Below are 27838 nucleotides of genomic sequence, written 5' to 3'. Positions count from 1 at the left end.
TTCACGTTTTTTCGACAATTTTTATTTAAAATATCTCAGCTTAATACAGTCCGATTTCGGAGTGATATACTTAGTGCTTAGATTAAAATACAACTTTGTTAAATAAATTCAAATGTTATGGCTAAGAGAGGCTACTCGCTCTGAGGTATAACGCCAAAGAGCGCAGACATAAGCTGCAGATAATCCTCCTCAACCAGCTGCACCTGTGACAGCTCACAGTATCCGGGCTCCGTCGACAGCGGCAAGTACTGCACCTCAATGGCCAAAGGCTCTGCCGTATATAAACGCTTTCTGCTGTCCGTGTGTGCGGCGCGTGGCGTTTCCGTAAGATCTGTTGAGCCTGGTTGAGCCGGCGTTGATGCCGCCATGTGATGGCCACCAGTTGGGTTCGACGCACCAATGGGGCTGAGCATGCGCGTCATCTCCAAATTACTGGCCTGATGCTGATGCTGATGCTGCTGCAAGTGCAGACGCCGTACCACATTTACGCGTAGCTCGTTCGTGGTACTGCTTGTGCGCCGTGCCAGATCCGTGTTGCCGCGCTGGCTGCTTGTCGTGGCATTCGATGAGCGCGCCGCATCCGGATGCTTGAACTTTAGCAATCCGTGCTTGCGCCGCACCCACTGACAGCGCGAGTCCCGATAGTCCACAATAACCTTGCGCCGCACAAACTCATGGAAGCTGAGCAACTCGCTGCTTATGTCTCGTCGCACGATTTGTTTCCAGCGTGGCTCCAGGTCCGGCGAACGTATCACGTAAATGCTTTGTGAGGCTACCAGCATTAGCAGATGCTCCAGCGCCACCAGGCACAGCTGGCCGTCCAGATTGGACAGCAGCTCGCTGGAGGGGCAGCTGGCCGTGGAAACAGAATGTGTAAAGCTGCGCTGGCTGCGATTCGTATCGCCGGAAGCCACGTTATCCGTCACCTCGCCAAGTTCCACGGTGGGCAGCACATTGAGCGGCACCTCATGAAAGCCATGGCTTTGCTGTAGAAAGAAACGTATAATGAAAATCGAAGCCAAGCTGAATATCAGATATCATCACTACCAATCCTCTCTGCTGACTTACCATATTAAGCGCCTTGACATAGATGGTGACCATGTTTAGAACCATGCCAAAGGTCAGAGTTATGCTGCTCTCATTCAGCTTGGGCGCACCAAACTTAACATCCAGAATGGGCTGCCATTTGTGTGGCTCGTAGTAGCTGCAGCACAAGATGTCCAATAGATCGGGACTGAACTTTTGCATTGCCTTGACACAGTAGATGATGATGTCCGTGAGGCTGAAAAAGCAAGAAAAAGCTAATAGCATTTGGCTAGGGGTAAATCCAAGAACTTACTCGTTGCAGGCGTTGATTATGTCATCGTCAATAGCTATCGACTCCATGTTGCGCAGTATTTCCAGCTGGGAGCGTCGCCCGGCGAGCAGACACTTCAAATTGCGCTGCTGATGGAACATGGACGTAGCATGGCACATCAGGCCCTGGACAGCGTTCTGTATAGATTGGGAATTAACCAGAAAATTAGTTTTATGTACATTTGTTTTGTGTGTTCTACTTGCCATAATGTTGAACAGTGAGGAGCAGTGCTCCTGCGCCCACTCCTTGTGATGCTCGGTCAAGCTGGCCACTAGCGAGATGGCCGACTTGATAAGCTGCATGGCTGCCGGCTCTAGGGATTGCTTGCCCAACAGCAGCGAGTCGACTAGATAAACCTCATGTATGCCCACGAATTGGATGGCCTCCTGCAAGAAGCACTTCTTGTGCTTGTCATAGATAATGTTGACCAGCTCGATGCCGCGGGCATAGATGGGCCACCATTGTTCCATGGTCCAGACATCGCTGGTGGGTTTGTTAAACTCGTATTTAGACTGCAGCAGCTCACGTGGCGGCAGCAGCTTGAGCCACAGATGCTCGCCCACGTCGCAGTGCAGAAACTCGCTGGAACAGTTGCTCTTGGCGAACACAATCAGTACGTCGAGCAGCTGGACGCTGAGTAGCTGTTTGCTGTGCATGGGCAGGGTGTAGGAGACGCAGTGCAGCAGACGCTGGAACAGGCGTACCGAGACAAACGGCAAATCCCAGTTGCCGGGTCCATCGGTGTTGAAAATAGTAGCTGCCGCCTTTAGCAGATTGAGGCACAAGACCAGCGAATTCGTGGATACCATGGCATTGGAATCCTCGGAAATTGGCTGCACTGGCGCCAGCTGATTCACATTCACCGATTTCTCCATATTCTGCAGCTCCGAGCAGATAATGCTAACCACAGAGTTGAGAAAGCGCAACGATATGGCCGAATCCTTGACCAGGAGATTCGTGTAGAGATGCGCACACTTGGTTATGATGGCCAGGCAGGCTTCCTTGGCACGCACATGCAAATCCTCGTAGCAGGAGCAAATGCGGCTCATGAGCTGCTGCAGCTGCTCCATCAGCTGCTGCTCCTCCTCGCCGCTGCTCGTGTAGGCCTGCTTGAACTGCAGCAATATGAATATGTAGAGCTCGGCGAGCATAATAAACGGACGCATATCGTCCAAGTAGTTGGCTCGATCGACCAGCACGGTCAGACATTTCTGGGCCAGCAGCTTGAACTGTGCATCCGGTATGCTCAAGAACTTTGGCTGCTTCTTCAGCAATATAACAATCAGATCCTTGAACGATTGCAGGCAACAAATCCAGTCGGGCAGCTCCTCGCTGGAGCCGGTCAAAGCCGGCACCTTTGGCATATCGAAGACATAGTCAAGCCATTGCTGGAAACAGTCGTGCTCAAAGAACTTCTGCATGACTTCGCGCAGTTCGGCCTTCTCGCTGTTGCCCGTGCTGTAGATCTCGATGGAGACAATATTTATTAGCTGCGTGTAGACCCGCACTTGCGGCTGGGCGCTCGGTTTTGCGAAGAGCGGACTGCAGAGTTTCTTCCAGAAGTTCGGCTGCTTAAGCAGCTCATCGACCAGCATCTGGAGATTGTGCTTCCACAGCGAGTGAAAGATGTTCATGATCTTGCCAGGCAGCGTCTGCTGTATGGTCAGCGGCTCGGCCTCGAGCGCATCGAGAAACTCCTTCATGTAGGTGACGATGCTGTCGCCAATGCTAGGTGCGCACTCCTTACCGAAGAAAGAGCGTTTGTCATGCGCATAGTTGACCTTGAAGAAGGCCTCCGTAACGCCCGGCTGCTTGGCTATGCAGGCATCCACCAGCTCCAGTATGGCTATCTTAATCGAATCGCTCTCCAGCTCGTCAGGCAGCTTTTGCATAAAGGTCAGCCGTATCTGATCCGCCTCCATGTCCAGGCAGGCCAGCAGCGACATGTTAAACTCCAGCGCAATGCGCTTCAGCAGCCGGCACGAAACAATCGGCAGCCAGCGATCGAATATGTTGCTCATATAGCTGCACACGGTGGGTATAATGCGCAGTGTGTCCCGCTGCTTGGGCTGCGTATAGATGAGCGCCTCCAGCGGCGAAAGCGTGTCCGGCGCATAGACGTGGCTTTTCAGACACAGCACCTGCATGAGTATGCGCATGGACAGACGCACAAGCATCATGAGTCCGTGCGGCTGCTGCTGCATCCAGTTGGTCTCCAGCTCCATTGTGTACTGCACAAAGGCATTGCCTACGCCCACAAATCTAGAGGAAGCATAAGTTAAAAGCTAGCATTGCAGAGACTGCTATATAATTATGTATACCTCAATAAGATCAGGCCATTGTCCAGATTCAAGAGCGAGTAGACGCACACATTAAGCAGCAGCTGGCGCTGCTCGCACTTGGGCTCGCTGCTACTGCTGCTGCCGACAATATCGAAGAGATCGCAGATGAAGCTGAGCACCTCGAAGTAGATCTTGTTCTTCTCCAGCTGCGACTTGAAGTGCCAGGTGTGCAGATGCGGAAAGATGTCGCGCAGCAGAAAGACCAGACCAGGTATTTCAACCTGCAGATAGCGCTGGCGCTTCAGCTTCGTATAGGTGCGCAGGAAGCTAAGATAGGCCAGCAGGAAGTCGTAGCGTTCGTGCTTCTTCTCCACGTTGTCTATGACAGAGCCGAGGAAGCGCGACTCGAAGTAAACGGCGCTGGCGCAGAGCTTGTAATCGTGCGCTGACTGATTGCTGATGGTGGGCAATATATCTAGATGGCTGACACGGCTGAAGATCTCCTCATCCACCAGCGGCAGCAGCGCCGTGCAAACGTTCAGGCAGATGGCCAGCAGGCGTGTGGGCGGGCACTGTACGCTCTTGAACTTGCTCAGCAAATCGATGCACATCTCGGTTGGGTGCACCATCTCCGAGCTAATACCCTCTATCGATTTGGTGCGTTGCACGGCCAGCTCCAGATACTTGAGACCCGCTTCCACGCGCAGGATGCGCTCATTGGAGTCAAAATCGCCATGCAGCTGTGCCTTATCCCTCAGCAGGCAGTTGATCTCGTGATGCAGTGCATTGAAGAAATTCACCTGGCACCGAAAATGCATATAAAAGCCATTGGCATGCTGCACTGCGGTGCAGCTAGTGCCGGCGGGCAGTGTGTAATCGATGCGCGGAAAGGGCTGCAATATGCTCGTCAGCTCATATTCATTCGTGTCCAGCTCCTTGACCTTGTGCGCCTGCTCGTCGTACAAGAGCGCCAGCATGGGCAGCGTCTCTAGCTGGCTTTTAATCTGCGAAAGACGAATACAATCGAGTTAAATGAAAACAACCAATCAGCAGCAGCAGGTGTTGGCTTACAAAGTTGCCTTGGCCCGCCTTGGTGAGTGCCTGGGCCAGCTTGGCCAAGTCGATGAACTGCAGCGGAAAGTTCTCCAGCAATGTGTTGTACAGCGAGCGCACGCCGTCTTCTGTAAACGATTTGCTTGTGATTATCCAAATCTCTAAATACTCTGTGCGGTAACAAACCTTCGCGCTGGCAGAAATCCTTGGCCAACTGCGGCCAGGAGAGCAGCTCGCAGAGTAGCTCATAGATGCCCTCGTAGCGAGCACAGCTGCCGTCGCCATCGAACAGATCGCACATGTAGCACAGCTGATTATAGATGGTCTTGCGAACAATGCGTGACAGGAGGCTATCGTCCGCAAACATCGCATGCGTCGCAATGGCATGCAGCAGCTCAAAACACTTGAGCTCGACGGCGCGTTTGCCCAGCTGGCGGCAACGCAGCAGACTGGAGGCGTCGTCGGCATCGTTGGTGCCGCGCAGACGCAGCAGCATCCAGACGAGCAGCAGTGGGCCGTGCTCTGGCCTATGATGCATGCCACCTATGTCCGCGTGCAGCTCTTCGGTGAGCTGTAAAATAAGCTGGGCGTTGTCGCCAGGCCGTTCAAAGTCGAGGCACTTTATAAGCAACATCAGCTCAGAGTAGGTGAGATTTTTGATCAGCTCCTTGTGGTACTGGTTGCTCTCGTTAAGGTAGTTTTGTATGCGGCCAAAGGAGTGCTGCTTTATGGTAGCGAACAGACGCTTAATCTGGGCCAGGCTCAGGTTTATGTGCTCGCTGAGCAAGAGAAGTATGTGCAGCACCTCGTTGGTCTCGCGCGCATTGCGTTCAGACCAGCTGGTCAGTCTGTCGGTGCAGTGGAAACCCTCGCCCGCGAGCAGTTTGCGCGGCGGCAGCTCATTGATCAGGCTGTCCAGCTGATCCAGATAGGAGTCCAGAAGACGGGGCAGCGTTAGCTTCTCCACGACCAGCCTGTACTCGTTGTGATAGGGATGATTGGGCACATTGTAAAAGACCAGCACGTTCTTCAGAATCTTCAGCACAATCATGCGCTCCAGCGAATAATAGTGCCTGATGTCCTCCAGCAGCTTGGCCATGTTAGTTTCAGTAGAGATGAGCTGTGTCAGCAGGCTGGCCGAGCCGCGATATTCCTTGGTCAGGTAGTAGCATAGGATCTCCCAGCACTGAGCCGACTCCAGATTGAGCAGCTCCTGCAAGCGCTCTGTGAAGGGCAGCAGCTTCTCCTGCTTTTTCTCCTTTAGCAGCACGGCCAGCTGAACATTGGAGGCGCTCTTCGGCTTGAACTGCAGCACGCCCGCTTGCAGCTCGGAGCACACATTCAGCAGCTCCTCGCCTACTGTGCTCCTGGGAGTCTCATAATGTATGCCGGAGACCATCTGCCACAGGCGCTTCCAGTCGTATCTGTCGAGAGAAACCATTTAGAACACGTTGAACGCAGGCTTTGTTACATTTTGCCACCCACATGACACACTTTTCGACGGCAGGCATTTCAGCTAACTTAACTTAACTACAATGATTATTAGATTTTTAACTTTTGACAAGAAATAACACAAGTTTTTTAACAAATAGCTCAGCACGCGCAATTTTGTTGCGTCTGGGGCTGCCAACCTGGCGAATTTTACCGGCAATCGTTAAGACAGCTGGCAACGCTATGCGACGTCGTCAGATGTTCAATTACAGCGTTGCCAGATATTTGCTTTGGATTTAAATTTTCAGCATGACTAGAAAGTTGAAACTTATACTTTTCATTTTGAAGGCAATCGTCCAGGTACTTCTAAAGTGGGTGCTATTTTTAACTGAAATTTGTTGCACCTGAGTTTATGTGTATATTCGACAGATTCCCCGACGATTTCGGCATTCAAACGATTCAAGATAAATTCAACGATGCCCCAAAAAAGCCTGTGAAATGAAATGTTTAACTATAGAACATAAAAACTCTTATATAAATTATAAAAACAATGTTTTTTTTTTTTTTTTAATAATAATGGCTTGGCTATTAGCACATTTTTCGATACTGAGAAATAAAACACTTGGATATTTTCACTTGGCAGCTGTTTTTCTAGATCCAAGTCACCCGACAAAATCAAAAATACAATCCTAAAATTTAAAGTTTAAAAAAAATCCGTTTTTTGTGTTGTCAACTTGATAAATAGCCCTATGTCAAAAGACTGGAAGTTGCATAAAGTTCGAGTAGCATATTACATTATGAGGACTATCTGTCAGTTACTGCTAAAGTAAGTTCTGTACAGTTAATGTAATTATCTGTTGCCGTGTATAAATATTAAATGCAGATTACCTGAAGCCAACGACTTAAGGGAATTCAAAAGAAAACCACCTAAAAGACAATGAGCCTAAAACTGGAGCACGGGAAAATCAAAATGGAGAATATTAAGAAACAAATTATGACTAGCATTTAACTTAAGGGGTAGAATGTGCATTTTAAAAGGTATAACGATTCAAAATTTCCCTTTTTCTAGCTCAAATGTAAAGTTCTAGACTTAACTTATTTTAATTAGACAAGAGCATATTATGATTAGGCAATATTTATGAAATAGTGCGCAGCTGCTAAATACCTCCCGCCACACTAAAATACACACGCACACGCACGCACACACACGCAACTAAGCTGCAATCACAGTTCGTTCTAGATACTTCAATACTATTGACTAGCCACCTTGCTGTTACACAGCTGCCGCCCGCAGATCTGAGTCCAGAGAGCAGCTGAGAGAGCTTTGTCTGTCTGTGTAAGCGAGAGAGAGAAAGAGAGAGTGAGAAAGAAAAAGAGAGAGCGCACAGACATTTGCTCAGCAGCCTGGAAGCTGCAGCCCACAAAATGTCCCCGTTAGTAACAGAAAACTATTGAGAGCAGTCAGGTCTAGGCTGAGTAGCTTGGGCCCAGAGTCGAGTAGGCTGTATGGGCGAATCATAAAACGAAATTTAATTAAAATATCAAACGGCAGCTAAAGCAATACTAATAACCAAAATATAATTAATAATAAAAATGGCACAAATCATGCTAAATGGTGCGAATGCGGCGAATATGGCAAATAATAATGGCAGCGTTGAGGAGAATGAACGTAAGTACCGTTAGACGATTGTCTGTGTGTATGTGTGTGTGTTTGTGTAAAATGTTAGTCGGGCTGTTAATCTAATTCGAGCCTGTGAAAATGTGTATCTTGCGGCTGCGGCTGCGGCTGCAGCTATGATTATGCGTCAGCAGCAGCAGCCGCAGCCGCAGCGCTAGCATCCTTGCAGCTGCGGGCGTTAACTAGTATGTAGGCTGGTGGTGGGTGGTAAGAGAAAGGGAGAGAGAGAGAGAGCAAAGCAAGAGAGCGGGAGTGCAGCGAGTATGTTAAATGTCAGAGGCTGAGAGAGCGCTTTCGTGCAGCATGCAACAAGTGTAATCTTGCTTTTTACTTGCCGCCTTTTTTTTTATTTAGCTTATCCAATCAGCGACGATGAGCTGGACGACCTGGACGACGACTGCCTGCTGGAGGAGACGGAGCTGTCGGGCGGTGTGAACAGCATTGGACGCGGTCCGTACGAGCGCGCCTGGACAACGGAGGCGACACGCGCCCTCATACACATACGCGGCCCCATGGAGGGCAGCTTCACGGAGGGCAGACAGAAGCGTACGGCGCTCTGGCTGCACTGCACCCGCCAGCTGCAGCGCCTGGGCTTTCGGTATAGCGCCGCCAAGGTGCAAAAGAAGTGGCACAACATACTCATCACCTACAACAAGAATCTGAACAAGAAGTATGTCTCCGGCTATGTGCACTGGGAGTTCTTCGAGGAGATGTTCAAGTACTTGCAGGGCAAGAAGGCCGACTTTGATATGCAGCTGCAGCCGGCGGGAGCCGCGGTGCAGGCACAGCCACAGCCACCACAGTCGCAGCAGCAGCAACAAACCCAGCTGCAGCTGCAACCGCAACAGGAGCTGCTGCAGTACCAGAAGCCAGCGACGCCCCAATTGCAGGACACACAGCCCTACATAACGCCCGTGGATCAGGTGCTGCTGCAGCCGCAGGTGCAGCTGGACAGCAAGTCGAACGACGAGTTCGACGAGGACAGCAACAGCCTGTCCGAGGTGCGTCAGCCCAAGCTCGAGTACGATGCGGACCAGACAGGCAGCACCACCCAGGAGCGGGAGAACGACAGCAGCGAGATGGCGATGGCGCCCAGCGGCAAGTTGTACGAGCAGCATGCGCCGCCGCCGGCGCCGTCGGACGATGGTTGGTGGAAGGATTACTTCGAGCGCAAGCTGGACGTGGAGCGCGAGAAGATGGAGCTGCAGCGCAGTTTGCAGCGCGAACAGGTGCAGATCCAGAAAATGTCCCTCGTCCAGCAGGAGCGCATCGAGCGCATGAAAATCGATGCCATCAACAGCCTGACCGCCACCTTGCAGAAGCTCGTCGAGGCCAAGTGCCGGCGCGCCTAGCCCCGCATCGGGTGGTCCAACAGGCCTAGATTCAACTAAACTCAGTATTATTTAAGTTCCATGCATATCCGATGTATTCTGATCTGTAATCCGCGTCTCTCTGTGTAAATACAATTTGGGCAACAACTTGACAAGCAGCCAACAAAACTTTTCAATTGGGTAAGCCACATTTTATATGCCGGACTTGCAGGTACGATTCGGTTAACGGTCAGTTTTACTGGGAACTGGGAAGGTGGCCCAGGTAAGAGGCTCTTAACGAAAAAAAAAAACAAATTAAAATAGGAACACCTACAAACAACACAATACTATCGCAATTGCAATGCTCTTGATAGAATTTAATAAAGACAAACATGTAAATATGTAAGAATTCTTGCAGGTGGGCATCCAATATACATATATATATATATATATAACGACACGTCTTCCGATCTTGATGCAATTTTTTAATGGCAGATCTAATTGAGCTATAAAATCATTGTTTATTCCTTTAAAGTCGATTTCATTAAAATTGTGGTTACAATTGGTGGGAAATTGGTTTACATATTTGATATATAGCTATGTGGTGGGAGCGGGAATGTGGCGATAGCTATAAAATGAAAGATACTTGATATACATATACTATTCTGCAAGGTACGTGTCCAGTTTGGTGAGTCTAGCTATTATAACTTACGAGATTTGCTCAAAAAACAGGATTTCGATTTCGATTTTTATCGATTACTTGGACAAGTTATCGACTATCGGAAACAAAATCGTACTGCGCAGGCGCTAAGAGAACCTGAGCACGGACAGACAGACATGGCTAGATCGACTCGGCTATTGATGCTGACCAATTAGCAAAGTCTTTCTTTCTTTCTGGTTTTCAGCTTGCTTTAATATTTGATTTTTATAATTCTGTAGCATATTTCGAATATTATTTGAGCCCCTACAACTGCCAGTTGACCTCGAAGACTGTGGCTATCGAGCTGTGGCTCACGTTGGGCTGCTGCAGGCCGTAGCTGAGGCGCCACAGATCTGTGGCGTAGACCAAGCCCTCGCCGGCAGTCAGACGCAAGCTGAGATTGGGGCAGATGCCCTCGTCGCAAGGCTGCTTCGGACGCAGCCGCCACTCGAAGTGGCCGCTCAGCTGCTGCACAAAGATGAGGCCGCGCACATGGATCTCGGTTAGGGGCCGCTGCTGCTGATGGGCCATCAGCAGCCAGCTGGAGTAGTAGGGCTCCAAATGCAAGGGATAGTAGTAGGGTTTGCCAGCATAGAGGCGTGAGGCTTTCACGGCGCTGGACTCACAGTTCCGAAACTGCAGATGCCAGGCGGCAGTTGCGGGAATCTTCTGCAAGGCAGCATCCAGATTAAACAACTGCCTCAGCATCAAATTGCTGGACACATCACAGGGTTCGCTGGCGAGCAGCTCGGGCGGTCCGTCCAGCAGCTGCAGCAGCAGATCATCCAGCTCCAGGTGCTGCTGGCAATCGGTAACTATGACGGGCAGGCCGCGCTCCAGATATTGCGCCTCCAGCAGGGAATAGCTGACATTCGAGGCAATGGGTATGCGCTCTGCCGGTTGGATTAGGTATATAACTCTAGATAGTATAAGGAGCGCGCTCTGCTTACCCAGCTGCTCGCACAGGGCACAGTTCTCCCAGAGCGTCTCGTGCTTGCCCAGGATTTTTGGCTTCAATCGCTGCTCCGCTGCGCCGCGCTCGATCAGGCACTTGGCATTGTAGTAGGGCGTCCAGTTCCAATAGGGCAGCAGTTGTATGAGCAGCAGACGCCCTAAGGCGCTGGCCGTCCAGGCGCACGTGTCGCAGTAGCTCCACAGCAAATAAACCAGCAGTCCGGGCAGCAGGAGCCACTGCGTCCACCATCTCAGCTGCCCCAGGCGCACATGCCAGGCCAGGGGCTGGCATATGCTGCGCATTTCCGCCTCACTGAACCGCTGCTTCCGGCACTGCTCCGCAAAATGCGTCAACTCCCGCTCAACGCTCGCCATGTGCACGTCCTAAAGGCCAGCCAGCGAATGAGGATGGTTTCAGGTCTAACCAAAGCCCGGACTCTGTTCTGCCTGTTCGGCACATGCGCCCGTTGAGTAATTTCTGTGACGGCAAATCGAATTTTCTATTTCATTGGGCGCCCAGACGTGCAAGGCGCCGATAAGAACCACAAAGGATGATTCGAGAACAAAACCAAATTACATGGAAATTGCTTTGAATTGAATATAAAAATTAAGCGAGAAACGAGTTGACAAGCTGTACGCAATAGCGTAAAATAGAAGAGCTTGAGTGAAGTGAATCATGACAAATCGGACTTCAATTAAATGATCCACAGCCAGATCCAACGCTGACCCAAGGTTTTCTTTATGCATACTTGAGGAACCTCCGTTTTCTATCATCAACCCTGTGACTACCTTTTGCCCTTTTCTCGCTGAGAGTCGCAAAATAAAACAGATTTTATGTAGAACTTAATAATATTGAGAAAAGGTACAGTGTGTAGTTAGGACAAAGAGATATGTGGGGATATGTGGAGCCTGTCCGGCCAGCTATGCCCCTGCTCATAGCTGGGAATGTTCAGTGAGTTCGCGAAGTTATCCTGAAAGCACCCATTTTATTAGAGGTAGAGAAAGTTTTGTGGAGAAAACGTAATTTGTAATAGTACACGAAAAAGAATCATAATAGGGATAAGGGGCGATAATTCCTGGGTAGATCTGAACAGAAAGGAAGAATCGATGTAGTATCTAGGATGACAAAACCGAGGATATGGAGCTGATTTTTAGTTTTAATATCCGACACGCAAATTGTTTACAGATTTGATCTGATTTATTCGGGTTATATAGAGGCTTGACTGAGGTATTTGACTTTGTTAATTTTTTTTGGTATTTTTTGTTTGTTTTTGTAAGATTAATTAATTTTCCTCAAGCCGCAGTTGCCTGACGGCGATGTGGAGGCTTGCAGCTCTTGAAGAACTCGCGAGTCTCGTTGCACTCCTGGGTATCGGTCCACACGGAGGCCGGGCAGTTCTTCATCATGTTCTTGAAGACGCAGCCCAGCAGGAAGGCTGGCTTGTGCGGGCACAGTGGCATGCCGGGCGGTGGTGAGGGACGCGGACGATTGCCCATCTTATCCTGCCGCTCGTCGACTTTGGCGGCACAGGTGGTAAATGCGTCGCTGGCCACAGTCTGCAAATCCTCGCTGTCCTTGAAAACAATGCTCAGATAGTCCTTCAGCTTGTCCGCATCCAGGCTGTTGTCCTCGTAGATGCCAGTCTCATTAAAGACGCACGACACGAAACACTGACGGCAGAGAAAAGAGTTCGTATAGGGATTCAGTGTGGGATCAGTCTGCTTACGGGTGGCAGGAAATGATGATGGGGATGCGGACGCCTGCCCTCGCCGCTCTGCTGCTCCGTGGACATGGGCGGCGGCGACGGTGGCGTTATATTATACTGCTGGCATTTCTCCTTCAGCTCGGCTGTGACAAACTCGGGCATGGGACAGCATGTCATGGGATTCACAAACTTGGGCCGTTGGCTGCAGTCAACGTCGGCATGGGCCACGCTCTGTTCCGTAATTAATATTAAATTACACTTATCTCCCAGCTCCATTTCCGCACACACTCTACACTCTACATACCAAACACAGCCCGACAATGACGAGCAATAATTGCTGATACTTCGATAACATTATTTTTCAGCCCGGTTCCAATGGGGGGCTACGACTGAGCTGGTTTCGAACTGATCTGACGTTTTATAGCTGCTGCTGTCGCTGGTTTTTCCATGGTAATTATGAATATTATACTTATATCTATATTTTTTGGTGTGTGGCGTCCACAAATAAATGATCTTTTTTGCCAATCTTTAAATTAACTTCTTTTTTTTTACCATGCAATTATCTCGATTGCCTAATTAATTCAATTGACATTTTTTATTTTTTATTTTTTGCGGATAATCTGTTTACACTCGTGTGGTAGGGCTTTTTTTTTGACAAATGAGAACGCGACTCTAGAGACTAAGAGCTAGAGACTCGAACGTAGATCAAGACTATTTCGATTAATCGATAGCTTTCAGATAATCGTTTGCTTGGAATCGATAAATATCGATCGGTGCAGGGTATCTCCTAGTTGTATAATTCAAGCGATAATTAATGTTTTTGTCTGTTAAAGTACAATTATAAAAAACATAAAGACCTGGAGATTCGCAGATCAAATTTATTTCAAATAATCAATAGCTCGACCCGTTTCCCTGGAATCGATAAATATCGCTCGGTGCAGGGTATCTCCAAGTCGCGTACTTCCCGCTCGAGCGCTCTTAATTGTTTTTGTCTGGTAAAGTACCATTATTAAATACAATTTAATTGAGCAGAATTAATACGATAATTCGATAAGTAAGCACAAACAGGGCTAGGGAAGAAGATTTATTATGAGGTAAACAAGGATTAGGATTAAACATGATTAACCCTGCTTATCTAGATTGTAGGCCCCATTCATTCCTTTAAAGCCCTTCGAATTACACCACATAAATTAATAAAAATAAAAAAATAAAGCGATAATTGGCCATGGCTAATGGATAAACACATTAAATTTCAACAATTTTTGCTAAATTACCGCACTAAAAATTTCACAATTTTAATCACAGCTCTTCGCGATTGCACAAAACAAATTGCGGGGCGTGTTTGCTCTAGTTTAATTTGTATAATAAAAAAAAGGAAGATCAACTAAATAACAGACTATATTGTGCCAATGTCATTTGCTAATACAAATCTCTGCTTGTTTCCACTTATTTCCAGGCTATTTGCCGACTACCTCGGCCACCGCAGACTTGACATCCGGATACTTGAACTGGTAGCCGGAGGCGATCGTTCGCTTGGGCTGTATTTTGGCGCCGCTCAAGAGGAGCGCGGCACGCTCCTTGCCAAAGATGGCATGGACAACAAACTCGGGCACTGGGAATAGACAGGGACGATTCAGCGCACTGGCGAATGCCTGTGGGAATAGAGGAGGATTAGAGCCTGCTTGTGCGCAGCATGTGAAACTGTTCCAACCTGCGAGAAGCCCTTGTTGCTGACTATCTCTGGAGCGACGCCATTGAAGACGCCCGTCTCGCATTTCTCAATAAGATGCTGGATCAGGCTGCACAGGTCGTGCATGTGTATCCAGGGCATAATCTGCTGTCCGGCGCCCATTGGACCGCCCAGGCCAAGCTTGAATGGCAGCCATATGGATTTGATCATGCCGCCATCACGTCCCACAACTGCGCCAGTGCGCACTATGCTCTAAGGTGTCCGATAAAATCAGTTCTTGATATGTTACAATATGGCAAACACCTACACACTTGCAGGCCTTGTCTCCGGCGTCAGCGGAGCGTGCTGCCTCCTCCCAGGCCAGGCACAGGCGCGACATGTAGTCGTAGCTCTCGCCGTGGTCCTCCTCGGTGTAGGTCTTGGTAGCCGAGGGTCGGTACAGGCTGACGCCACATAGATTCACAAAGGACTTGACCTGTGGCGCTGCTTCGATGGCATTACTTAGCGTCTTGGACGAGTTGACGCGCGAATTCCAAACGTTCTGCTGGAAGCCGGGCGTCCAGCGTCTTGTCGGATCCAGCACATTCTGACCGGTGGTATTTACCACGGAACTAACACTGCTGGGTATACCCTGCTTCTCCAGCTCATGCCAGGTAATGCGTTTCGGTCCAGGCATCCGCGAAACGACGGTGATCTCATAGCCCTTCTTGGCCAGGTGCTTGGCCAGATGGCTGCCAATGAAACCGGTGCCGCCACCTGTTGGCCAAAGCCGCTGTTAAGTCTGGTTTAGAGCCAATGTCTGTTCGTATTTATTAAACGTACCTATTAAAGTATGCTTTGACATTTTTCGCGAGATTCGGGTATTTTGGCAAAGCTTAAAAATGTTTTATAAGCGTTTAGTCTGCTTCTTTTTTTCGTAAATAGATGCGCTGCCAACTTGTGGAAAAGCAACAAGTATTTACACAGTGGTAGCACTGTGCTTTGGAGTTGCCAGATTGGCTAAAATACAATGATCCTTTCAACACTGCTACTCGATTTCAAATGTTGCGCGGTAAGGAGTTTACACACTGGTAACGCTTTGTGTTCGTATTGCCAGACTAGCTAGGTTGGCTTTTCAACACTGACACTCAATTTCAAATGTTGCGCGGTAAAGAGTTTACACTTTTAAAAAAAAATGAACACTTAAATAATGTCAAATTACAGGAATAATAAACAAGACAAACAAAATTTAAACCATAAAGTGGTCAACTTGTGTCGTAAAACTGTGACTGAAATCCACTTGAATATCTGCATATCGGCTTGAAAGGTGGATCGACCATTGAGGCTTTTAGTGTCAACGCGAAGTGGCTTTTAAGGCGCGATAAGCACGTAAAATAAGGGGCATGCATTAAACAGAAATTGCTGCGCGCGCTTATCTTATTGCGTTGCGCGTTTAAAGTTGGACAAGGCACAAGGGACATGCCACACACAGTCCCAAACACGGGTTGCAGTAAAAGTGCAAACTACGCTATAATACAGGCAACGCTTTCTTCTTCTTGCACACACATGCAACATGCACGCACAGCTAATGGCCACCGACAGGGCTCGCCTCGCTGGAGACCGGGCGGGCCGGAGCCAAAGCCAAGTTCAAGTGCAGCAGACATCATCCTTGCTGCTGTTGTGCGCGGCGTTTTGTTTTCGGACCAAGTCATTGGAAACTCATTTGCATACACATTGCCAGTATTAACTGACGCCTGGGGGGAAGGCAGCAAAGAGGTCGCCAGGGGTTGACAGTAGTCTCGACGCGCAGCCAACTATGTGGGCGTATAGACATGGGCGTGCTCCGGTCATGTGCCGGCTTTTGTGCAGTCAAATTTTATGCCTTTGAAGCGTTAGAAGAATTTGCATTAATCGCAGCAATTATTGCGCTTCATTGAGTGAAAATGAAATAAAAAGTGCTAGCCAGCCATAATTATAGCGTCTGCGCCATTTTATCTATTCCGGCAATCAGCCGGCAAGTACCACGTGCATATACAAAAACTGAATAATAACGAATAAATGAGCGGCAACTGGGGAAGCTGCAGCTCGAGTACATTTTTGAAATTAAGAAGTTTAAAGTCTTACCGACAGTTTAAAGAGTTAACAGCGAAAGGAATTGATGTGCTTGTAAATAACCATAATTAGTTTAGTTTATAGAGTTTTCATGTTTAAATAAAACAAATAATATCGAATTAGCAATATTCCAAGGCAGCGGGCTTTAAAGCCTTACCAACACTTTAATGGTTGACAGCAATCGATAAGAATTGTGATTGATGGGATCGGTAAGTATCGTTAAGTATCGTATTGGTTGCTTTCGTTCAGTTTAAACGCTTTTTTGAATATTGCCTTTGGATAAAGTGCTAAAATATGCCAAAATGCATATGAAATTCAAATATATTATTTGTTTTATTTATATATATGCTTTTCTACTAAGTGAGCGACAGTTTGAAAGAAGACCCAACTAATTGTTAACAATTTCAGCGCAACATCATACTGGGCACACGCTCACCCTTAATGCGACAAGGGTTTTTCATAAAAGCGAAAAACTTTCTAGACAAAAGAAAATATGATTGCCGAATGCAAACACTGTCAAAGTTGCGAACAGCAACTGATAGCAGGATCTCTGCTTCTCTCCGCTTTTGAGTGGCAGCTAGAGAAAATTTAAAAAACTTTTTTAGACTTTGTGCATGTGTGTATGGTGTGTGCCGTGCCGGACTGCTATTTGAGTTGCACTTCCGGTGGCGTTGCTATGCATGGCCAATACAAGTGGCAGCAGTAGCTCAGACTGCGGACTGTCTCGTAACTTATGCTCAAGTGTAAATATGTATGATGACAAACTTCTTTGTTTGCAGCCATCGGCAGAAGTGACAGACAGACAGAACTGTCTGCAGCTCGATGCTGGATGCTCGATGCTCTCGCCTCTCATCACTCGTCGCACCACAAAGTTGCAAAGTCAATGGCAAAAATATGCATATGCAGATGGATATATTCACACCGTGTGTAGATCTGTCGTATCTGGCTTTTGGGCATCCACAGCCAGAAATTTATAAATGCAATTCCTCTATTGTTGACTTGATTTGTGCAACTTGCCGTTGACATGTGGGCGACGCCAGCTTCAACAGTTGCAGCCGCAAATATCTGCCAGAGGAGCAGCTACGCAAATAAAAGAATATGTAAATTGTTTGCACACAACAGTGCGTGCTAGCAGTAGGTGTGCCGCAATAAAAAAAAAATAGCATACTTCAAGTTTGAGCATGCTTCAAATAAATTAGATTTTGCATAAATAAAAGAAGCTTCAAACACAAGCATTCATTCAAATAAATTGTGAAACAAATATTAAAGTGCCTAAATGAATTTCTTTATCTCTTCGCTCTTCGAGAATCTTTTATTCTTTTTTTTTAGTTAAGATCTCAACAGAACATTTCCCTGACGTCCGTTTAGTGTTTATTTACTTATAGCGCGCACTGTGCTTTGCATTCACATATTAAATATTTAATTTTCTGGTCATATATGTATTTTAACTTTAATGTGAATGGACTTGTTATATGCTTAGAAAACGAAAACACTTTCTGTGTGCAAAATGATCTTAATTTTCAGCGCGAAACTGAAATATTTCTAATCGGTTTATACCCCAACATTGGCGTGCTTAACTATTATACTCTGTGAGGGCATTGTCTTCATGTTTGTTTACTTTTAGCACGGACTGTGCTTTGCATTCGCACACACAAAATTTGGACAGTTTTATGTGCGGCTGCTGTTGGTCTGCTTCTTGCGGTTGCCGCTGTGAGGATTAGCCGCAAATGCAGTTGCAGTTGGAGCTCTCCAACTGTTGACAGGGGCAACGACTGACCACTAGCACCCCTCCCCTTTCAGTTGAATTTTTGGACATTTCAGTGCATGGCAAATGATGTTGTCCGTTCATCTTGGTGTCATAATTACGTTGGAGGCCCAACTAGTTTTGCATGTCTGCGGCTTTTAATAAAGACGAACGCAGGCCAAATTCATGACACTGGCAAGTGAGAGTTGACTTTTGGTTTGGTTTATTGAAAAAGCAGCGACAAAAAAAAATTGTACGAAATGCCGTTCATGTGTGGCAAATGTGTTCAAATTGGCGGAAAACTAATTTGCGGGCAACAATAACGCACAAGCTCGACCAGGCTTGGACCAACTCAAAGATAATTGAATTTTCTTTTAACACATATGCCACTTGCCACCTTCGTGTGGCACGGGCCGCCGCCCTGGTCAGCCTGGTTGCCACACGCGATGACGTCTGCGATTGTAGTTCGTTCTCTTTTTTTTTTTTTTGGATTTTTGCGCGCTTTAAAGCAAAGTTCAAAAGCATCATAAACAATCTGCGAGGCGCAGACAATTTGTCTGCCATCAGCCAAAAACTGGGTCAGACTCGATGGCGACGCGTTCGCCAAGATGCCGACCACGTTTTGTCTGCGTCGTAGTTGCAAAGTCATTCAGCCCCCAACTTAAGTCAAACACTCACAAATACAGATACAGATACACTCGAAGAAATTAACATTTAGTTAAGGAAAGGTTTTGTTACTTGAGGCTAAGTTTAGCTATGCAAGGTTCTGTATTCAGATACGTTTAAAAGCCTTCCAATTGGGTTGTTGGCAAGCTAGAACCCTAATCTTCGTGTTGAGTTTAAGATGAAATAAGGCATTCCAATGAATTGTCCACAAACTCAGCTTAATAATTGCTTTCGATCCAATAGAAAGCTTCTATTACAAACTCGGGTTCTAGATCTATATTCCTAGTAGGGATTTCGAGCCCTAAACTTCGTGTTAAATTACGCTTTTAGATTGAACGAGGCCTTCCAACAAATTATTCATAACAACGTGTTAGTGCTCCTTTTAAAAATCGCGGGTTCTAGCTGCTTTATAGGAACTCCCTACTTCGACTTAAGTTTACTTTGATTGATTTCTAATTGAATGAGGGCTTTCAACGAATTATCTTTCGTAATTAACTTTCTTTTAAAATCACAGTTTGCAGCGCCAGCTTGTATTATTCAGGAAGATTTCGCCAAGTGTTGTCATTGATGACTGTGAAACTGTTCGCCAGCAGCTGCGCCGATTGCTGACGCAGCTAAGGTAAGGCAAAACAGCGATAAAGTGCTGGGATTTGGAAGCCCAGCAGGAAGAGGTAGTCGCCAAGTCGCCGAGTCGCATGTGGGTCAAAAGTCAAGCAATTTGTCACACACCGATTTCAAGAACTTTGCGCCAAACATAATAAAGCTGAATGTGCAGTCAATATGCCCGCTTCGTTCCGCTCCTCCACCTCATCAGGCACAGCAGTCGCATCCTGTGCACTAATGATCTCTGCTGCTAAGTTTAGAAGTCGAGCAAATTATGCTATATATATATATATAGAGAGAGAGAGAGGGAGAGAATATGCTGGGCTCATCAAAAACAACTTCATTTGCGCAACTTCAAAGAACCTCATTTAGTGGCAAAGGGAGGCAATTCTAAATGGTTGCAGTCGACAGCTTTAAAGGATCTGCCGGCTGACAGCTCGATATTGAGATCAGTCAAAGATCAAAGACTTGAGCAACTGCTTAAATTTCGGTTAACCATTTGAAGAACGCACAAATTGCAAATCAGAATACACTTTTCAGAAAGTGAAATGGAGCATATTTGTTGTGTAAAATGTTCACATGAAGACAGTCGAAAGGGGAATAGCTTCGGTCTTCACAGACCGATTCGACTGAATCTTGTGTGAATGCCAAAACGCAAGGCGCAACCTTTAAAATGGAGAACGTTATCGAAACTCTTACTAGGTTTGGCATATCTTATCCAAGCTCGCCCTACCTTTGGCATAGGAGAACGTATATTCAATTGCTCACAAGTCTCCAATTCTCTTATCTTCTATCTTGAAATGTTTTCACTCAATATAAATGCACGTTTAACATTATTTAGCGATTATTTTCTCATTACTATTTATGAGTCATGAGGCATTCACAATTGAGCAGCGCGAGCTGTTCGAATGCATCCATTCATTTTTCTGCTGTTGGCCAATTCACCTACTTTCCAACAAACTTGTAAACTTGTTATCCATCAATATCGTTAACCATATGAACAGCAGAGCTCCGTTGCAGAAACATCAGCATCAACATCCAACAACAATGAAGCAAACGCCAATTGAAGCATCATAAAAAAGTAGGCATAGTTTAAGGCGAAACAACGAAGCGTGAATACCCTTAGAGAAATATTTTAGCTGGTCCTTAAGCCGGATAATCTATATTTATATACAATATATGTCGGATAATCTACATGTATAGAGGAATCTATAAATAGAATAATCTCTATGTATGCATATATAAATCGGGTAATCTATATGTATATATATCGGATAATCTCTATATGTATATCTATATATATCGGGTATATATATGGATATAGATTTCCCTGCGTCGGACTACAAAGCGTGAGGTTGCTGGCTCAAATTCGGCAATAACTGCTTCTAGTCGAAATATAAACAGTTTACACACACCTCTGTATTTCACAAGCTTGTCGCGTTAGCTAATATTCCCCCCGCCGATAGCTAGTTAAAAATAGTGAATGGCTTGGTAGTAAGTTAACATGGAGTGGCACCTGCAGCTCATGAAACTAAAAGTACAACTGGCCGGAGGCGATATTGATATGGATATGGATATGGATATGGCCAATGCACCGATGGCTCCTGTACGCTGCCACTCTTAGAGCAAAAACTGGAGGAACTACTTTTACTCAAGCTTAACTTAACTTTAAACAATGAGACTTTACAAAAATGTGCTGCACTTAGATTGCAAGTGGGCTAAAAGTCAATTAAATATGCTTAAGAATGCACTTAAATGTGATCGATTTATGTATATAAAACTATTTGTATCGTTAATTGAATTTTTACTCGAAGTTTTATAGGCGACGAGGTTTCCAAATACTATGAAACATTTGTCAAAAATTATTGTATAATGTTTTGTACTTACCATAGGCTGGAACCCAAAGGTCCTGGTAACAGCTATGCTTTATTATTTTCCGTACATACAACCTTAATGTCTGTGATTTCTAATATAAGAAGCAAACAAAGTTGAGCCGCACATAGCCGGGTAATTATAAATGCACTGTAGTTTTCTTTGACTGAAGTGAGATCCTTAAAGCAAAATGAAAGATATATTTATTTAAATAATTTTTAGGAATTGCATTTAAATGGCAGAAATGGCAGACAGATTTCTAGAGATTGAAGAGAATTCTATAGATAAATTTGTAAAATATATCTTTAAGTTTGCAGACAAAAATGATTCTCATTAATCATTTGTCAAAAAGGGAAGAGAAATGTGGCAATTGCCTCGGCTGGAATAAATGGAGTCCAGACATTCTTAAGAGCGCTCTTATTTCCCTTTTTTTCTTTTCTTATCAATTTAAAATGGAATCGTGCTAATTGCAGCCGTCAATTGCGAACCTGGGTCAGTGGCAGCCGGCAAAGGGCATCTCCTGTGGCATTTAGTTGGCCAAAATAGTTGCTAAACATGTTGCCGGCAGCAGCTGGCGGCAGACACAGAAAACTCGTTGCGGTTGGCGACTGGCGGCTGCACAAGACACAAAATCCTTGTAAAATTTACTTTAATTATTAAACAGTTTGATTGCATGTACAAAAAAATAAATGACAAAAGGAGACACTGGCTGCCAATTTTCTGTGTCCTGGCAGCAGCTGTAAGGAGCTGAAAGTCGAGTGAATATTTCACACCTGCTGCTGCTGCGCCTGCGCCACAATAATTATTATTGGCAACGAAATGTAATAAATACAATAAACTGGAATGCCGCCTTAAATTAATTAGGCTTTTAATATTTATGCTATGCCCATACCCGCACCGAAGGCAGCACCAAAGGGTATGCACTGCCTGCTGGGCAGCTGGCAATTAAAATACTTTAGATTTCATCGAATATAGTAGCTGATCCTAAAGTGAATTATAATATTTATGAGACGGGTATATCAGAGCCGAAGGGTATGCACAGCCTATATACAGTTGAGCATACAGTTCTTTTAAGATACATTCAAAACGAGAAGAAAACCTTTATCTCAGCTGCTAAAAATCCGACACTGTTCTCCGTTCTCCCAGATAAGGTTCTTGCCCTGACTCAATTATCGATTGGCGTGTGTCTTAGCTTATAACTGTACCAAGTACGAGTATATCCTAGTCGAGCAGTCGAACACCTTTCTTCCAGTATGATTATTAATTAATCTTATTAGTCGAATATTCCATATAAGGTTCTTGTCCTCTCAACTGTTTTGTATCTTAGCTTATACCAATACCCAGTAAGGGTATATCCTCGTCGGGCACTCGAACACTTGTCACACATGATTATAATTTTTTTTTTTTATACTTAAGTTATATAAATCTTATTAATTGAATATTTCAGCTGATTTCAGTGTTTCTACCAGTTTTCTAGATAATCAAATGGTTTGTGTCTTAGCTTATGCCAACACCTAGTTCGGATATATCCTAGTCGGGCACTCAAACACCTGCCTTCCTGTTATGATTTGCATTTGGCGACGACAAGCATTAAAGTCACCAAGGACACAGGGCTCGGGGCACAGGAGCTCGCTTCAGGTTCGTGCGCTCGGGCAATTAATAACACAAAAAGGTGACCGTAAATTTACCGAGCTGACATAAAGCTGCTGGTGGTGCAAAACTGGCGCTGACTCGGGCAAGCCAGGCAGCAGAGCAAGGGCCGCCGCAAAGGGTGCAGGATAATTATAAGCATGTATTATGAATTGTCAACGGCGAGCACAAAATTAAATGTTGCCCGACATGTGATGGCAGCCCGAAGCAGCTCCAGCAAATAGCTTACCCCAACTGCTTCCAAATAGGTGCCGCATGGCAGGACCTGCAGGACAATTGACTTTCATTTTTAAAGAGCAACAGGCCGCAGGAGAGCGTGGAGCTTATGAGTAATACGGAAGACCTGTGTTCGTTTACTTAAAGCGAGGAAATTTGAGGTTCAAGCTTCAGGCTTGGCTGTTCGATTCTTATGGGTATAGATTCTGGATAAATGGCATACTATATTCATGTGATTTAGGAAAGGAAGGATATAAGTACAATAATTCTATATTCAATTCACTATTCAATCACTTTAACATAATCCAAAACAAAATAAATAGTTTTTTAGGGCAAATTGCTTGCCTATTCTTCTGCATACTTAAACAAATACTCTGTTGATTCTTGTTTGTCTTTATGAAATGACAGACGCGCAGATTTGACACACATTTGGTTGCAATTTAGAATGCATCACTGCACAAGCAACCCAATTCCCCAGGCATTTTAAGCATAAAAGTCAAAGAGGAGAAAATAAAGTCGAGATTTGCATTGGTTTCAGCATAAACAATTCATTTCTTTTGGCACACCAAATCTTGAACAATGCGTATTTGTGTTTACGTTTGCAAATCAAATTACAATAAAAAAGTAACTGGGCAGCAAAGATACCCTGGACATACGCAAAAGTTCGCTACTCTAAACCATAAATGAGTATAAGAAGTAGTCATAAGCTCAAGAAGTGTATTCGCAGCTCAAAGCACGTTTACTCTAAATCATCGATGAGTATTCCTGACATTCATATGCAAAAGTGTAAGTATTCAATGCTCGGCAATGAGTATTCCTGAAACTCATACGCAAAATGCGAGTATTCAACGCTTGTCACCGAGTATTCCTGATATCCATATACAATAGTTTGAGTATTCAAAATTCTAATGAGTAGTCAAAGGACATGCTGACATCAAAGTAGGTTAAACTCTTTTCCACATTTAGCATACACTCTGAATATTTCCTTGGATCTTATACCCTGTGCAGTAGCAAGAGTTGAATAACCCACAATCCAAATGCCTTCTGATTGGCATATTGATGTCAACAGTGAGGATTATGCATGATGACGTTGTCATTTATATATCGCATTGCTGGAGGCGCATTCTTGCGCCTACACAGCGGCAGCAAATCAACAAATGAACAATGACTTTCACCAGGCGCATTTATATGTTATCGGGCAACAATTGACTGACTGCAATTCGGTCAGAATTAGTGAACCGTCAAGAGTTATTCATTCAGCGCAATCAGATATATATTCAGACAGGGTATCAATTACAGGCGGGAGTTTTGCTTTGAATACCGCTCGAAAGTGAGAGCTAAAGTTTGTGTCTGTGTTATATGAACTCGTTAGTTTTGTGAATTATTTGCGCCTGCAGCTGCAACGAGCCGCACATCCGCAGCTTCATGCCACATGTCACATGCCCCTGCATATAAATGGCACACTTCCAACGTGGCCAATGCGACATAATTAAAACGCAACATAAATAAACGCATCCGATGATAAATTGGCCAGGGCCAAGCCCTGGGCAGAGGGCGGGTGGGCGCGGCACAGTGCAGCTCGGAAATGTGCGTTAATCCAATTAAATGCGCAATTTGCATGTGCAAACAACGAAAAGAACAGCGCAAAATTGTTATTAATTAAAAATTGGTAGCGCTAAATTCAATTAACAAGAGGCCAGAAAAAGTAGAAACAACGGAATGACGACGACTAAAAAATACCCTTCTATATGTACACTTGCAAGTACCTTATGGAGAGAATGCCTTACAGTCAGATACTCTTCAAATTGGTAGCGCCGACTGCAATCAACAAGAAGCGAGAAGAATAATTTACAACTGAATGCCGACATACCAAATACCCTTCTATATGTAGTATACTATTCTATGAAGTACGATATCTCTTTTTTAATATGCATGGTTTTAACCTTTAAATGTGGTGCTTAGCTGATAAACTAGAAGCCAACTGAAGGCCGACTATCAAGTGCCCTTCCATATATACACTTGTATGACGTACGATATCTTTATTACTGGGGAATAGTTTGAGTCTCTAAGTGTGGCCCTTGTGGGTAATGGCTTACAGTCCGATACTCAGACTGCAAAAAAACAGGAAGAATGAAACATACCTAACAACTAAATAGCGACTACCGAATACTCTTCTATATATAGTGCTTTGCTGATAATTCTCGTCAATACCCTAGCTAAAAATTCGAACGCCGAACTCTGAGCACAAGTAAGCCCCAGCAAAGAGGAATGCCTTAACTACTTCTGAAATTTTCTGGGTAAAAGTCAGGCACTTCTCAGTTAATAAACACGGGCTTGAAGTGAAATGGCATGAAAATTGAAAGAAATGTATTGGAATTGAGATTGGGACATGCTAATGGCCAATTTGGGCTGCAGCCTCAGTATATAATGGAGGTCATTATGCAGCAGGCGGAGCTAGAGGAGGTCAGTTTACAGCCGGAGGAGATGGAGTAGGAGAGCAGAGAGAGGAGTATATGCAGAAGGAGCAGAGGAAGCTAGAGGAGGTCACTCTGTAGCAGCAGCAGGGGCAGGAATAGGAGCAGCTGGCCCTGGCGCTGTGCTGCACGCATAAATGCAGTTCATTTGCTGGAGGCTTCATATTTGGGACAATGTCCTGGCTGGAACTTTGCCGGCGTTTGTTTTGGCTCGCTTGTTAGTTTTGTTTGGACAGAGCATGTTGTTTAGGTTGTTCAACCCACAGTGGCAACTGCCTACGACGACATGTTGTTGTTTTTCCGGGTCATGACAATAGCAGCAGCCACCATTTAAAAGCCATTCCTCGTCTGCACACAGCCAAATCAAAGCCAACAGCAGCAGCTCCAGCGGCGGCACGTGCCGCCTGGCTGATAACATGGAAATCCTGGCAAATAAACTGCAGTGTAATGCGAACATTCTACATGCGCGCCATACACTGAGCGAAAACTATGGGCATTTAAAAGATTACGTCCAGGGCACCTTTTTTATATAAATCGGATTAAGAGTTAGCCATAGTCTTTAAAATATATTCGCTTTCTAATGCAGCATATAACCTCAAATGCATATTTTAAAACTACTTATAACACTTTTCTCTCAGTGCACGAAACACTCGTAAAGCGCACAGCAGTGTATCTAGTACCCGGCAGTACCCAGAACCCCAGGGGTGCGATTTCGGACAGCCATAAGGCGCATAACATGAGCCATCATTTAGGCACTAAGCACTGGGTGGCCAGGGGTGGGGAGAAGGTAGAAGGGGGGTTGGGGGCTGACATTTTGAAAATTTAACTTGTGCAATTTGCATGAGACGCAAGTAAAAGTAAAAACGATACTTTTGGCCCAACTTTTCTGGCCATAAAGCAGCAGCAACAGCAAACGAAGCGACAGGCAGACAGCTAGCTGCCAAAAGGGAAGAGCAGGCCGAATATCAAATACCCTAACAGACAAGATGAGAACTGTCAAGCTAATAGTAGAAGAACCTAATTTGCTAAATTAGATGTTTCGATCCGGCAGTATCGGACATAGGGAACAGAAAGAAGATCCTCTGCAGGGGCTGGGCCTGGCCATAATATATTTTATTTAATTTTGTAATAGCCTCTATCCACTGAACTGAATTATATATTAATCCGATTCGGCAGGATCTGACATGGGGAAGAGACAGACGCACCTCTGCAAGAACTGGACATGGCTTTAACAATTCGCGGAAGTCTACTTATAGGCGTTACATATGCCTTGACAGAGCAAGGATACCCTACACAAGCGTATGACAACAATGGAAACACAGGCATAATAAGCACGTGTCTTTTGTCCTGGCCACGACACACATTTGGCAAATGTTGTTGTTGCTGTTGTTGTCTGGTTGTCGTCTGAGCTGGCAGCAATGCAAACAGACACGTGCAACACCCACACAGAGAGGGAGGTGGGTGGCTGTTGGGGTCACGGGGTGGGCCGTGTTTGCATGTGTTAATGATGGATTGTTTACTGAGAATTCGAGTCCTTGTGGAAACGGTTTCTAATCGCCGCCGAGTGTCCTTTCGCTTTGCCGGGGCTTCTGCTGAAAGTTGTGCAACCCCCAAAATTTACATACTCTATAACTCATACCCTAACACTTTCAGCTCCAGTCTGACGGGATATTTTGCTTGTGGTTTTCTTTTTTTTGTGGCAGTTTGTCCTTTCGGGCACGTGATTTCATTGCAACAATTAATTTTGTGCAGCTCATTAAGCTAAAAATTCTAGTTGGGTTTTCCGCGCTGGCTTTTCCTTTGTGTTTGCTGTAAACGACGCATTTTGAAATTTTCCATTTTTGGCTTTATGCGGCAACAAATTGAAGTTAATGTTCAGGGTTTGCGGGGGTTGGGATCGGGCTGACTGGCTTTATAAAAGTTAATGGCCTCGCTAGATAGCTAATGTGCGCCACGGACAAAGCCCGTTTATGGCTAGGGTTAACGCTTAAGGCCAAGACAGCATTCAACTACGCAAATATCCCGAAATTGTGTGCGCAATAGAGTACAAATATGTTCTGGGCCAGGTGGGTTGAGTAAATAAATGTGTGTGCTTTAATAATAAAATAGGAGCTTTGTTTATGATATATACGAGAATCGAGCTTAAATAGTGATTATCCCATACAAACAAAATGAGTGGTCAAAAAAAAATAGATGCCAAATTGTGCTCAGCGACAAGCCATAAACAAAAAGCTATTCCTCATGAAAATCCGTTCAGTTTTGAGCACGTTATGAGATTTGGAAATCTCGGCCAATGGCAATAAATACAATTGGCATTTCCAACACTTTTTTGTTGTGCTCCACAGCACTGACAGCCTGACA

At 45.4% G+C, this 27838-nt stretch overlaps 5 protein-coding genes across 9 annotated transcripts; 1 reads left to right on the top strand and 4 right to left on the bottom strand.

Moving 5' to 3' along the window:
- On the bottom strand, positions 1–6478 carry Nup188 (nuclear pore complex protein Nup188). Its single transcript, XM_002059839.4, has 8 exons — positions 6178–6478; positions 4879–6116; positions 4711–4820; positions 3679–4643; positions 1561–3619; positions 1340–1494; positions 1069–1282; positions 1–986 (listed from the first exon to the last, which is right to left on the bottom strand). Exons 1-8 carry the CDS (start codon positions 6201–6203, stop codon positions 132–134), a joined length of 5622 nt encoding a protein of 1873 aa, XP_002059875.2. The 5' UTR covers positions 6204–6478; the 3' UTR covers positions 1–131.
- A 302-nt stretch (positions 6479–6780) lies between these two features.
- On the top strand, positions 6781–9317 carry LOC6636314 (adenylate cyclase, terminal-differentiation specific). Of its 4 annotated transcripts, none has more exons than XM_015168396.3 (4): positions 6781–6949; positions 7018–7161; positions 7405–7792; positions 8156–9316. In XM_015168396.3, exons 3-4 carry the CDS (start codon positions 7717–7719, stop codon positions 9151–9153), a joined length of 1074 nt encoding a protein of 357 aa, XP_015023882.1. In that variant the 5' UTR covers positions 6781–6949; positions 7018–7161; positions 7405–7716; the 3' UTR covers positions 9154–9316. The 4 variants fall into 4 exon arrangements, with proteins under 4 accessions (XP_015023882.1, XP_002059874.1, XP_015023883.1 ...); XM_002059838.4 differs by having other exon boundaries at positions 7007–7161; XM_015168397.3 differs by lacking the exon at positions 7405–7792 and having other exon boundaries at positions 7007–7161; positions 8156–9317.
- Positions 9318–9669: 352 nt separating this feature from the next.
- On the bottom strand, positions 9670–11397 carry LOC6636313 (uncharacterized). The gene is made up of 2 exons (XM_002059837.4): positions 10762–11397; positions 9670–10704 (listed from the first exon to the last, which is right to left on the bottom strand). The coding sequence occupies exons 1-2, from the start codon at positions 11138–11140 to the stop codon at positions 10076–10078; spliced, it is 1008 nt and encodes a 335-aa protein (XP_002059873.1). The 5' UTR covers positions 11141–11397; the 3' UTR covers positions 9670–10075.
- Positions 11398–11941: 544 nt separating this feature from the next.
- Obp49a (Odorant-binding protein 49a) lies at positions 11942–12936 on the bottom strand. Its single transcript, XM_002059836.4, has 3 exons — positions 12776–12936; positions 12493–12702; positions 11942–12436 (listed from the first exon to the last, which is right to left on the bottom strand). The coding sequence occupies exons 1-3, from the start codon at positions 12824–12826 to the stop codon at positions 12059–12061; spliced, it is 639 nt and encodes a 212-aa protein (XP_002059872.1). The 5' UTR covers positions 12827–12936; the 3' UTR covers positions 11942–12058.
- A 590-nt stretch (positions 12937–13526) lies between these two features.
- On the bottom strand, positions 13527–15117 carry LOC6636415 (epimerase family protein SDR39U1). Of its 2 annotated transcripts, none has more exons than XM_002059835.4 (4): positions 14984–15117; positions 14469–14917; positions 14183–14413; positions 13527–14123 (listed from the first exon to the last, which is right to left on the bottom strand). In XM_002059835.4, exons 1-4 carry the CDS (start codon positions 15003–15005, stop codon positions 13929–13931), a joined length of 897 nt encoding a protein of 298 aa, XP_002059871.1. In that variant the 5' UTR covers positions 15006–15117; the 3' UTR covers positions 13527–13928. The 2 variants fall into 2 exon arrangements, with proteins under 2 accessions (XP_002059871.1, XP_070065698.1); XM_070209597.1 differs by having other exon boundaries at positions 14469–14933; positions 14984–15084.
- Between the last annotated feature and the right edge of the window lie 12721 nt (positions 15118–27838).

Source organism: Drosophila virilis, chromosome 5 (assembly GCF_030788295.1).
Source record: "Drosophila virilis strain 15010-1051.87 chromosome 5, Dvir_AGI_RSII-ME, whole genome shotgun sequence".
Lineage (NCBI taxonomy): Eukaryota > Metazoa > Arthropoda > Insecta > Diptera > Drosophilidae > Drosophila > Drosophila virilis.
This window is presented reverse-complemented; position numbering and strand designations above follow the sequence as displayed.